Here is a 12,836-nt window from a genome sequence, read left to right on the forward strand (position 1 = left end):
TCAACCGGCTGAGCCACCCATGCGCCTCGATAAAGTTCTCCTAAAAAGTTAACAGCAGTCTCCCTAGGTAGTGGGATTATGGTTGATTTTTGCAGTTTTCTTTATAGCTTTCTGAATGTTTTCTTATAGGGGCAAAAATATATAGCTCCTACCAATTTCCAAACATACCACTTTTATCTTATGGAAACTGCTGACTTTATTGTTAAATATGCATTTCCTCAAATTTCACAAATGAGTGTATCACACAGAAATTAAAATTCTACTTCATGACACCTACACTTCCTTATGCTCCACAGTTTCCCACTTAGGCTTATGTGACATTCTCAGTGTTGATCAGTTTATACTATATATGAATGGAAGATCATTCACACATCATTCGTTTAGAAAATGAGCCATCTGTCCATATGCTACGAGTCACTTGATAACCTTTAGAGAAATATAATGAATTACCCAGAAGTAGTCTTATTTACAATGATTAATAAAACATTCTTATCTCTTCTAGTATAGAGCATACTGTTTATATATAAGCAACTTTCAAATATAACCACCTATTTGTCTAGTATGATTCAATATCAGTGTAAATTAACATGCTTACAAATGAGAAACACAGCTGTCCCAAAGCCACTTTGAACCAGTCATGTTCAGTATTTATGCGGAGAAATACACAGCACCTTATGGAAATATTAAAAAAGACTGACTTCATAGGACATAGGAGTTAAGTGTGGTCATTGCTGTCCTTTCCCCTGGGCCCGTGTAAGATAAAAACTTCAACCTAGTTTTACTTTCAGCCTATACATTTTTAAAGTATCTTCAATTAGTAAATGACAGAACTTCACATTTATAGTAAAATACAAAAGTGAGTGCTAGAGATCTCAGTTTAGTCCCCTACACTACTACTCCTTAAATGTTCTAAAACTATTTATTAATTACAGACTATCTAGGCTTTTTTCTATGCTATGACATTCACACTCTTTAGTCCTAAGAAGTTCTTTTTTTTTTTTTAATATTTTTATTAAAAAACGTTTTTAATTTTTTTTACATTTATTTTTGATAGAGACAGAGCACAGTGGGGGAGGGGCAGAGAGAGAGGGAGACACAGAATCCAAAGCAGGCTCCAGGCTCTGAGCTGTCAGCACAGAGCCCGACGCAGGGCTCAAACTCACAAACTGTGAGATCATGACCTGAGCCGAAGTTAGATGCTTAACCGACTGAGCCACCCAGACGCCCCCTAAAACACTTTTTTTTTTTTTTAACATTTATTTATTTTTGAGAGAGAGAGAGAGAGAGGAGAGAGAACGAGTGGGGAAGGGGCGGAGAGAGAGGGAGACAGAATCTGAAGCAGGCTCTAGGCTCTGAGCTGTCCGCAGAGCCTGATACGGGGCTCAAACCCACAAACTGCAAGATCATGACCTGAGTTGAAGTTGGATGCTTAACTGACTGAGCCACCCAGGTGCCCCTGATGTTTGTTTATTTTTGAGAGACAGAGAGAGACAGAACACAAGCAGTGGAGGGCAAGAGAGAGGGAGAGAGAATCCCAAGCAGGCTCTGTGCCGTCAGCCAGAGCCCAATATGGGGCTCATACTCACACACCTCGAGATCAAGACCCGAGATGAAACCAAGAATCAGAAGCTTAACCGACTGAGCCACCCTGTCGCCCTCAACTGGCTGATATTCTTAAAAAATCACTACTGGGCCCTTAAGTCTTAAACAAACAGACGCTACGCCATGACTGAAGAAGCTATTCCCTCATCCCTCATGAGCTATGTCCTCATCTTATTACATGAAGGATTTAAAAGGATATAGAAAATATCAGCACTAAAATTATAGCAGCAAAGCAGGTGGCATTTAGGTCAAATTCAATAACAGCTGCTATTATAGTTATTATGTGCCAAGTGTTTTACAGGTATTTTACCCTTATACTGTTACTATTACCTCTTTTAGAGATGAATGAACTTGTTCCACAGGCACAGAACTAGAGTGAAAAGAACTCCGATCTGCACCCGCCACTGGCGGGGATGACGCAGTAATTAAGAGCAGCAGTTCTGGGGTCACAGTGCCTGGGTCTGCACACTATCTTTACCACTTGCAAACTGGGGGATCTCAGTAAGCTACTTTCTCTGTGTTTCCTCATATACGAAATGGAGACGATGGTGCCTATTCTCATGGAGTGGCTATGAGAATTAAATGCTTTTGCATATAGGGTCTTAAAATGACTGACACAAGAAATGGCTCAGCTCTTGCTACTGCTCTTAACTACCACCAGACTGAACGTGTGTGGGCAGGGAAATGTATACTATGCAGGATCTCTGTTAACACCCAACACTTTCCTAATTGTTTATTTCTTTGTTCTGCATCCTGTATCTGGGTATATGAGTCAGGAAATGAGCTAGTTGGCTAAGTGGGTTTCTATGGGGAGGTGCTACTGTGCCTTGAACAGGATGCTTTAGTTCATGACAAGGTATGGACTGAATCAATCAGTTTTATTTGGATCACAGTAAACTGGAGGGTCCCTAGGAATAGACTTCAAAAACAATGCTTCAGTTTTATTATTTTCTTAACTTGTTCTCAAAACCTATTCCAAAAAATATATTTAGATTCATACTATTTTTTGTGTGAAATGATTCTGGTTCTCTTTATCCTATTTGAAAAAGAGATCCAGGGGCGCCTGGGTGGTTTAGTCCGTTAAGGGTCCAACTCTCGATTTCAGCTCAGGTCAAGATCTTATAGTTGTGAGATCAAGCCCTGCGTCGGCCTCTGTGCTGGCCATGAAGCCTGCTTAAGATTCTCTCTCTCCCTCTCCCTTTGCCCCTCCCCTGCTCACACTCACTCTCTCAAAAAAAAAAAACCCAAAAAACCACACACAAAAAAACACAGAAAAAACACAAAAAACAAAGAAAAGAAAGAGAAAGAAAAAGAAAAAGAGAGACCTCTAAAAACAATTCCAAATAAAGTGTTCAACTTACTAGATGTTAAAACCTTAAGTGACCGCACTGAAAATATAAAAAGAACAAACAGTAGATCAAAGTGGCACATGACAAAAATTCCATCTCGAGACTGACCTTTGATAAACCCTGGACTTCAATGAGATCTTCTCTCTCCTCCTCCTCAAGGCTCCAGTCTTTATGGCTTCCTCCCTCCCTCTCCAAAAACCCCTTGCTTCCGGTGGTCTCCAAGCCACATTGATTCTCTTTTCCATTTTTATTGCCACTATTCTGGTCGGACTTTCATTACCCCTCATCTCTACTATTTCTCATCTTTCTTTGTCAGATCATCCTGGACTTACCCATTTGCTGCCAGATTTAGTAAAGCAATTATTTACTCTATACTCTATGCCAGATACTAAACTAGACATCTTACTACGGAGAATTTCCTTTACCCCTCCTACAACCGTGTGAAGCACTATCAGTCCCTTTTATAGAGGAAAAAAGTACTTGTGGATGAGATGGGTTTCGGGACTTTGACTAAGATCATGCTGCCAATAAGTGACCCAACTAAGACTCAAATTCAGAGCCAAGACTGCCTTAAAGCAAGATTCTGATGAGACCACTTTCGTTCTAAAAGCTCCCATAACTCCTACTGTCTTACACAGTAAGGACCAAACTTCTTAGTCTGGTATTTAAAGCACTTCTGTAATACGGTCCAACCCTTTTACTGTCTTGTATCATCCACCTACACTACCATATTCTTTAGTCAACCTGGGCAACACGTATTCTCTGTCTGGGTCTACCCCACGTCCTCCGCCTTGAAACGCCCTCCCTACCGTCTTAAGATACTACATATACCTGGGACGCTTGGCTCAAATGTCACCTCCAATTCTTTCTTGGTTTTCCTAGAAGAACGCTATCTCCCCTCCAGTGGAACCTCCTAGTATTTTGCTCTGAAACGCCCTCAGAGCACTCAAATGCTAATAGTAATACTCATGCTCACCAAACGTTGTCTCATTTCCTCCCTGCTTATCTTCCTTGAAGGAAAAGACCATACTCTCACTGCTTACACCTCATATTCAGCTTCTTTTTCATATTCACACAGTGCCTTGCATTCATTTGGAGAGTTGATATTTCTATATTTCAACCCAATTCCTACTCTTTTCACACCATTTCACAATCATATTAAACACACTAAGAAAATATGAGACAGGGAACCGCACCCCTCATTTTTAACCGAGATGAACTTTAAGAGTGGAAATGCCACATAGGATTTACTACTAAAGCTTAAAAGGCTGGTAGTTTACTTAAGAAGCCAAATTATAGAACATTACATATGGTTAAAATTCCACGGAGTCCCTACTGTATTCATAAATGTTATCAAACTGAACTAAACCAGAGTTTTCATAAAAACTGGCATTTTCGAAAAAGCTTTATTTGCTTTAATCTTTTTCTTCCTTTTGATAAGATTAAGATTGTAAATGGCAAATGGTTAAATAGGAACACCAAATTGCTATCTGCAAGGCATCTGGCCTTAAGCAAACATACCAAAATGCCAACTCTGAAGCTTCTAGCCTAATGTGTTTACAAATTTGTCTGTCTCAGATATTCTTACTTGAAATCACTTCTTTACGGAACTCATTTTTTACTTTTTCTATATATATTCAACGAATTGTGGATAGATCTGGATAGCTATCATTCAGCAAGACTTCTGAAGCTCTCCAAAACCAAAAGGGAAGTAAGGCAAGTAAAATTTTAGATCACACAGTCATTTTATCTCTGCTACACTGAACTGTATACACAGAGTAAGAGGTTCTTTTAATGTTTTAAATAATACCGTTATACCATTATGTACCGTATTTGTAAACTAAAACGCTCACTGTAAAAACCAGGCTTTTCCCAGAAGGAATGTTGAGCAGTAAACCTCATTTGTGACTAAGTCATGCTGAAACCTAGAATCTAGAAGAGAAAGGGTTGAGGGTAAATGGAGGCTCTCATGGCTAGTCAGTCATCTTCAGTATTCGCAGAAAGATTTACTGAATACCCCACTGAATGCCAATGCTGTAAGCAAAAACAATCATGCTGTCTGCTGTAAAGATCCTGGCAGAGATAACACCAATCAAATTATCATACAATATAAGTATCAGTTCCCAACTATGAGAAATATTCCCAAGGACTTTCAGGCTCATTAGGCTACGTTTCTTTCCTGAGGAATGATGACTGACTGATAGATCAGTCAGGGTCTGATAAGGAAACAGAAAACACCTAAGTATTCGAAACAGAGGGACTTCACAATAGGGCAATGGCTACTCAGTGACAGAACCAAAAGCCAAACAGGAGACAGTCAAGGGACTCCGATACTAGCAAAAGTCACAAGTCACTACCGACCGTTGGCTGGAAGGACAGAGGGAGGAAGTGGTATTAGTAGACGCCAGCAGCTAGGACCCCCCACATAAGCAGGAAACATAACGGTGCTGTCCTAGGAGGAGCACGGAGCCCTGGAGGAGAGACAGCAGCTTGCCATACATGTCTGTTGTCCAAGGCAGACGGGAAGAGGAGGAATACCGTGGCTTCCCCAGTCTACTCCCATCTCCCATCAGAGCTTCCCATTGGTCAAACCCAGCTGAGAGTCAATGGACACTAAGGCCTTCGAAATACTGCCAGCAGCGGTCAGCCCTGTCACGACGCGGTGTAGGGAAAGGCCCCAATAAGCTAAGGGCTGCCACAGAGATCCGAAGAATGGGGACAGGCACAGGTGTACACGTGGAAAAGGTGTTGGCGGAAGCGCGCACGTGTTCAAAGGCTGTGCGGTAGACGGAGAACGGCACGTGTGAAGGAGTGAAAGGTGGGCAGCACGGCTAGAGCTGGACGGAGAGGAGAAGGGAAGACTGGAGTTAGAGGCCAGACCAGAGAGTATTTTGGGGGGCACATCGAGGAGGCAACTGAAGGATCAGATGTGTATTTCAGAACGGTCACTTACCCTACCCTCGCCCTCCTAGGAACTGAACAACTGGAACATACCAGGGATTCAACTACGTGCAGTACACACAGCATAAAAAGAATACAGCATCTGTGCGTCCCTGTGAAGTCTACTGGCAAGTGTGGTGCGCAGAACTGTCAAAGACCTTTTAAGTATCTTTCTTTTAGCATTTGTATCACCTGATCATCATCAGGGACACAGATTTATCTTCACTGCCCCACAGACCTAGTTCCTTACTCAGTATATCTGTCAATCATCCTACTGCTTACTGTTTGTATTTACATGCTTCTATGAATTGTTTACCCACCTTTGTATTTTCAGCTGAAGAACACTTTTTCCCATTCATTTATCTGTGGCTCTGCCGTATTAATTTTGCTTCTTTCGCCCCACATTATCTAGCTCTCATAGATTTCTTATAGAAACCAGAAATGTGCAAATAATTAATTCTATGAGAATTTCATGGTTTTTAAATAAGTGTCCTGATTTCGTGACACCCAGTCTTATGAAAGGCTGAATTTGTTTTGGAGGCACAAAGACATACGTATTTCTTTAAGGATCCTAGATCTCATATATTTTAGGCATAGTTTGGAATTCTTTCTTATGTAATTGTCCTAAGAGCTTTTTCTTCACTTTGTTCCTCTTAGCTTGGAGCATCTTAGAAAAGTCTAGTGCCATATGCAAATCTCAGTATTACATCGTACGTCCTTCTTCTTGGTCTGTGCTGTCCCATGTGGTAGACACTAGCTATCCGTGGTTACTGGGCACTTGAAGTGTGGTTAGGTTGAATTGTGATGTACTGTAATTATAAAATATGCACCAGATTTCAAATACTTTTAAATTAAAACAAAAAAACCCTCATTTTTTTTATGTTGATCATATGTTGAAATAATATTTTGGGGACATGGGATCAAATAAAACATTACTAAAATTAAGTTCACGTTTATTTATTTATTTAGAGAGAAAGCATGCATGCAAATGGGGGAGGGGCAGAGAGAGACAGGGAGGGAGAGGGGGGAGAGAGAGAGAGAGAAAGAGAGAGAGAATATCCCAAGTAGGCTCTGCACTGTCAGCGTAGGGCCCAATGCAGGGCTTGAACTCACAAACCATGAAATCATGACCTGAGTTGAAGTTGGACACTTAACCAACTGAGCCACCCAGGTGCCCCTATATTTACTTTTTAAAATGTGGCTATAAGAAAATTTAAAATCACCTAAATGGCGTACATTTCTCTTGGACAGCGTGGTTTCAGATCATTGGTGAAAACTGACCAAAGTTCTGGACTCAACCATTCAGGGTATTACACCTGGTCATCCCTACTCACAAGGCAGCTCTGTGACAAAATATTCTCCTACTAATAAAATTATACGGGAACCTTCTGTATGGCTCTTCATCAAAAAAATTCTGAAGGGTCCCCTGGGTGGCTCAGTTGGTTGGTTACACGTCCGACTCTTGGTTTTGGCTCAGGTCAGGATCTCACAGTTCCTGTGTTCAAGCCCTGCATCGGGCTCTGCACTGGCAGCATGGAGCCTGCTTGGGATTCTCTCTCTCCTCCTCTTCTTCCTCCTCCTCCTTCTTCTTCTCTCTCTCTCTCCGCCCCTCCCTCACTTGTGCTGTCTCTCTCAAAGTAAATAAATAAATAAATAATTTCTGAAAGTTGAAATGCATTTACTGTTTCCATTTCTTCTATATGCTTGTTTAGCATTGTAATATTAGACTCTAATCTAATCCCTATCCCTATCTCTAGGGAATGAGTTCCTTATATATTATCACACTTTCTTCCAACTGATTACCTGCCTTCCACCATGTGTTTCCTGTATTCAGTTGCCCTAACCTTTACTCTGGAAGTATAAGGAGACTCACTGGGCTCTAAAAGAGATTGCCTCTGAGTCAGGTTCAGTTCTTAGGCAGCAACTAAGCATGGCTGATCTTATTAGGAAAGTCCTTTCATTCAAATCCCATCTCCCTACAGTTTCAGAGCTCTCCTTCTCTGTTCTAAACTGATTCCACTACCGCCACTCCCAAACTGTCTTCTAGTTATTAGACTACCACTCGCTTCAGTTCTTGTTAGGGGCAGTGGGATTTAACGCAACAAGTATAGATCCTACAGGCAAAACGCTTTGGCTCTTTGTGTATGAGAAAAGTATTTCATAGACTCATGTTACATATTTGGTTCCTATGCCTCCTTTCTTACACTGACAGTTTTTTGAAAGTAGGAATCATTTCCTCAAATGTCTCTTTAATTATAAGGGTGTGTTTAAAAAGAAAATTGAGGGGACCTGATATAACCGATCTTTCAAAATCAGATCCTTTAAAAAAATGAGGTTTTGATTGGGAAGTAGCAGTGGAGAGGAGGAAAGGTATCACCCAAGTCAAACGGAGAGATAAAGCCTAGAGTCTAGGAGGCGAAATCCTCTTTCATAACCTGGGGTGTGGCTGACCCGATCTAAGGTCTTCCTCACAGCAGCCACCGAATACAAGCTGCCCGTTGACACCACGTTGCTCCGAAGGGAACATACTCATTGCGATTAAGAGTTCCAAATGATCATTTACGGATTCTCTCCAACTGTTAGCTGAAAGCTCTTTAGGGACTTATTACTTCTTATTTTTCAGGCAGATCTAAAATAGCATGACATCTCCTAATGCCTTCAACCACAGTTCCCTGTTACCTGCATATTGCGCCATGTAAGGCATGAAGTGCTTCTATTTATGCTGAACACGTGACCATTCCAATATCTCTCTTCTGTCCATCCTATTGAACCTTCAGGGACCCAGAAGATTCTTTTCTAATTCCCTGCCCCATCAAAACAGGAAGAAACCCATATTCTTTTTAATTATGCACTTCTATCCCAATATAAGAAAAAGTCCCTTAAAAAAAAAGTCCTCAGACAGATGTGAACATTTTTTTATGGTCAGACTATGGACTGGGCACATAAAATACATTCATAACCCTTTACCCTGGACTTCTACTTCTAAAAGGCTAAAAAACAATGATTGGCCATACTTCCCTGCTGCTGGGGACAACACGTGACTCAGTTCTAGCAATGAGATTTAAGTGGAAGTCCTTGGGAGGAGCTTCCAGGAAAGCATTTAAAAAGGACAAAACGTGGCTGATATGTACCTTCCGCAGGCTTCAGGCCTCACCCTTTTCCTTGAAGGGTGGATCCCTAGGGTGCACTAGACATCTTACAGCCATGAGGACAAAAATCCCACGCTAAGCCTGATGGGGGAGGAAGCCAGCTAAGAGCTGGGCTCTGTTCTTACAGCCTGGCACACGAGGCAAGTCTTGTTCTTGCTTAAGCCACTATTCGTTTGCTTTCGCGAATACTTGCAGCTAATACATTAAAACTGTTCATCTGTACCTCCCAACACTTGTGCAAACCCTACAAATCTAAAGAATTCGTGTAGCATTATTATTAATGATCTGCCACTATCAGCAACATGATAAGGTACATATAATGCTTTAAAGACTCACAGACACGTTTAAAATATGGAAAGAATTAGTTTTTCTTTCTTTCTACATTTTCACTCAAACTAGTGGATCACTTCACTGAACCCATTTCAACATTTAAAAAACGAATTTAGAGGTACGTGGGTGGCTCAGCTGGTTAAGCGTCTGACTTCGGCTCAGGTCATGACCTCACGGTTCGTTGAGTTCAAGCTCTGCGTCAGGCTCTGTGCTGACGGCTCGGAGCCTGGAGCCTGCTTGGGATTTTGTGTCTCCCTCTCTCTCCGTCCTTCCCTTGCTCTCGTTGTCTCTGTCTCTCAAAAATAATGAATAAATGTTAAAAAAAAATGTTTTTTAACGAATTTAAACCTGAAAACTGTATTTATACAAAAATAGCTTCCAAACTCATCAAATACTTTCACATACTTATTTTTTACTGATATTCTTTTTTCTATCCCAATTTGCAATATATTGCCAATTATCTAATCCTATTCTGCAATGTTTTATGAAGAACACAATAAATTCTCCTCCCCAGAGTTATTAAATTCAGACATATGTAATTTAATGCCTGGAGACACTTAACTGCTGCTGACACTTTCAACACCAGATGTAATTAGAACCTGGAATTCTTTCTCCAAAACTACCTATGACATATATAAAGCCCTAAAATTATAACTCAAGATTAAAGTCTCACTAACCTTTGCTGTAAAATATTAAAGATGTCTAATCTCATATCTTTGCAAATATAATAAAGGAAACTGAAAATGCCAACAGCAATGGCAAATTATGACCATTTCATACCTGTATAAAACAATAATGCTTTTCCATGTATTCATGTAATTCAGAACTGGTTATTTTATTCCTGAGGAGTTGCTTCACATTGTTTGAGAAGTAACTTAGAAGAAAAGCTAGGGTATGAACAACCATCAAAGAAATGGGAGACTTTCTTCAAAACCACTATTTTGACCATGTAATTCCCAGGCTCAGAATCTTCAATAGCTCCCTACCACTTTCATAAATTCACACTCTGTGGCCCATCCTCCTCTTCCCGATTTACTCCTCCCTATTTTCCCACCCTGACCAAAATCACTCTAGTTATTCCAAAAGGATTTCATACTACTCAATTTTTATGTAAGGACATTCACGACAGTTATTACAGAAAGAAATGAGAAACAATTTAAGGTCAAAAGAACGTCCAAAGAATATCACATTACCACTAAAAGTCACATTCTTCAAGAGCATGAAAATATGCTTATAGATCTATTTAAAAAATTGAGAACTGTGACTATTTTTTAAAATGCTACAAAGAATAACATTATTCTAGGAAAACCAAAACCCATTACTACTATTATAAAAGTTAGGTAGCATAGTTCAAAAGTATTTCTTCACCATAAGACGTAGTACGTGAAGACGTAGTAGAGAAATAGTTTTCCCAAATACTGGCTACAAAAAATAATCACAGGATTGTCTATATTGCCACCAAGAGTTAAATTTAATAGAAACAACTAAATATATAAGCACACCTTTAAAGAACAGAACTATAATTTATTCCTGCAAAAAACTATTGATGTGCTAAATGGATCTTGGCTTTCAAAACACTAAAAGTAATTCCAGAGAGGTTTGGGGTTTCAAGCAGCACTCTTGGAATTTTATTATTACCAAGCCCATAATATTTCAATATATGCTTAGTAAATTAAATAAACTGCTTAAAAAAAATAAATAAATAAAGGCTGTGGTTCCCTTAGGGAAGAGACTCGCCCACCCCAACAACCCTGCCCCGATTATAGCCATAACATTCTGGAATTCTGTTTCCATTGTGTAACTTCAGGGGCTTAATAAAGAAATTCTGTAGACAACATTTTGATAAATGCTCTAAATCTTTAATAGACTAGATTTATGCAAATTGCAAGCAGCACATAATAATTGCTATTAAAACTGCTATTCAGAATATCAGAAAATACCAACTCATTTTAGAAACAAATTAACCAATAACTAGTGACAATTTTTATTCATTTAAGAACCCAAAGAATCTAACACGTCCAATTAAAACATGTTGAGAGTAAAGCACTATTTTTGTTTATCTTTAATTCTAACATTTAAAATATTTTAAAAGCCTTTTCAGTCTTGCAATTTAGGTAACTTTTTTTTTAAATAAAAAAAGAGACCAGAACTCTAAGTCCTTCATACACCAAAAGTCTATCAAATCCATTCTTTTCTATCTCCTCAGCTACCACCTGGTTAAAGTAAACATCACTTCCCTAAACACCTCCTAACGGATCTCTCTTTAGGTGCACTCTTATCCTCCTCCAATCCTTGGTCTACACAAGCGGAACATTTTGTACAAAATGTACACAAGATCACATCACTTGTCCTCTGAAAACTCTCCCACCACAAATAATGAAATTCAAACTCCTTACAAGATGACGCATGACTCTACCTCATGTACCACGCTCCAGAGACACTGGCTTCTGTCCTCACACACACCAAGCGTATGCCACCTGCCTTCACACGCTGGCTGTTCCCTTTGCTGGAAATGCCTTCCACTCCCTCAACCCCCAAACTCCACGTGGCTTGCTCCTCTTCATGATTCGGGCCCCATCTCCAGTGTCGGGTTGTCAGATTTAGCATATAAAAACCGGGGGAATACTTTTAACAACAACAAAAAATTATTCACTGCTTATCTGAAATTCTGTCTGAATGAACATCCTGTGTCAGTGTCATCTTTTTAGAGGTTTTCCCTAAAGAATCTCCTTTGTCACAACCCCATTTTCTTCATAGTATCTGTCCATCTCTGGAAATTACCTTGTTCATGTCTTTGGCCTACCCATTTATTGTCATTTCTACCTCCATCCTAAACACGTAGTTCACCTCTCCCCTCTTCTAACCATCCTGCCAAACCTCTACCCCATATTAGCACCACAAAACAGGGTCTTTTCTTAATTTGAACTGTTTCCTCAGCACACAGTGCCTAGTAGAAAGTAAGCATTCATAGAGCATCTATTGAATGAAAGAATGCTCTAAATTTACTGCTAAGAGGCTTAGAATGATTCTAATTCCACCCCTGTGAAACAGTTTGAAAGTTCTAGAAGTAAAATGAGCCTAGGTTTCTTATGCGAGCAAGTGATCTGAGTACTACAGTTTTATGTGATTCATTTTATCACCGATGTGTACTGCAACAAGACAAATATGAGCTGTTCATACTTATTTGCACATAACCAAAAATAAGTCTAGGGACAGAGAAACATTATTAAAAGCATACTTAGAAAACACAAACTTTATGAAGATGTAAAACTATGCAAATCCACTTTACCGTCTTAATAGAACTCCTCTGTTTTTCTTCCCAGACACCACTGCTCAACTCAAGCGTACAGTGAATATTTGCCTCTCTGTCATAGGATCCAAAAATGAGTAACCTGCAGGATAAAAATAAAACAAGGAGACTATTACACCAGTTCTATGAGATAAAAGTTTCTTTCTGATTATACCA

General features: G+C 39.7%; 1 protein-coding gene across 1 annotated transcript in view; it reads right to left on the reverse strand.

Annotated features, from left to right (window-relative positions):
* PDZD8 (PDZ domain containing 8) overlaps positions 1-12,836 on the reverse strand; it is a 72,011-nt gene that overhangs the window by 19,813 nt on the left and 39,362 nt on the right. Inside the window, exon 3 of the mRNA XM_042909318.1 lies at positions 12,660-12,762. Coding sequence (XP_042765252.1) covers positions 12,660-12,762 — 103 coding nt within the window. The remainder of the gene's footprint in view (positions 1-12,659; positions 12,763-12,836) is intronic.

Source organism: Panthera leo, chromosome D2 (assembly GCF_018350215.1).
Source record: "Panthera leo isolate Ple1 chromosome D2, P.leo_Ple1_pat1.1, whole genome shotgun sequence".
Classification (NCBI taxonomy): Eukaryota; Metazoa; Chordata; class Mammalia; order Carnivora; family Felidae; genus Panthera; species Panthera leo.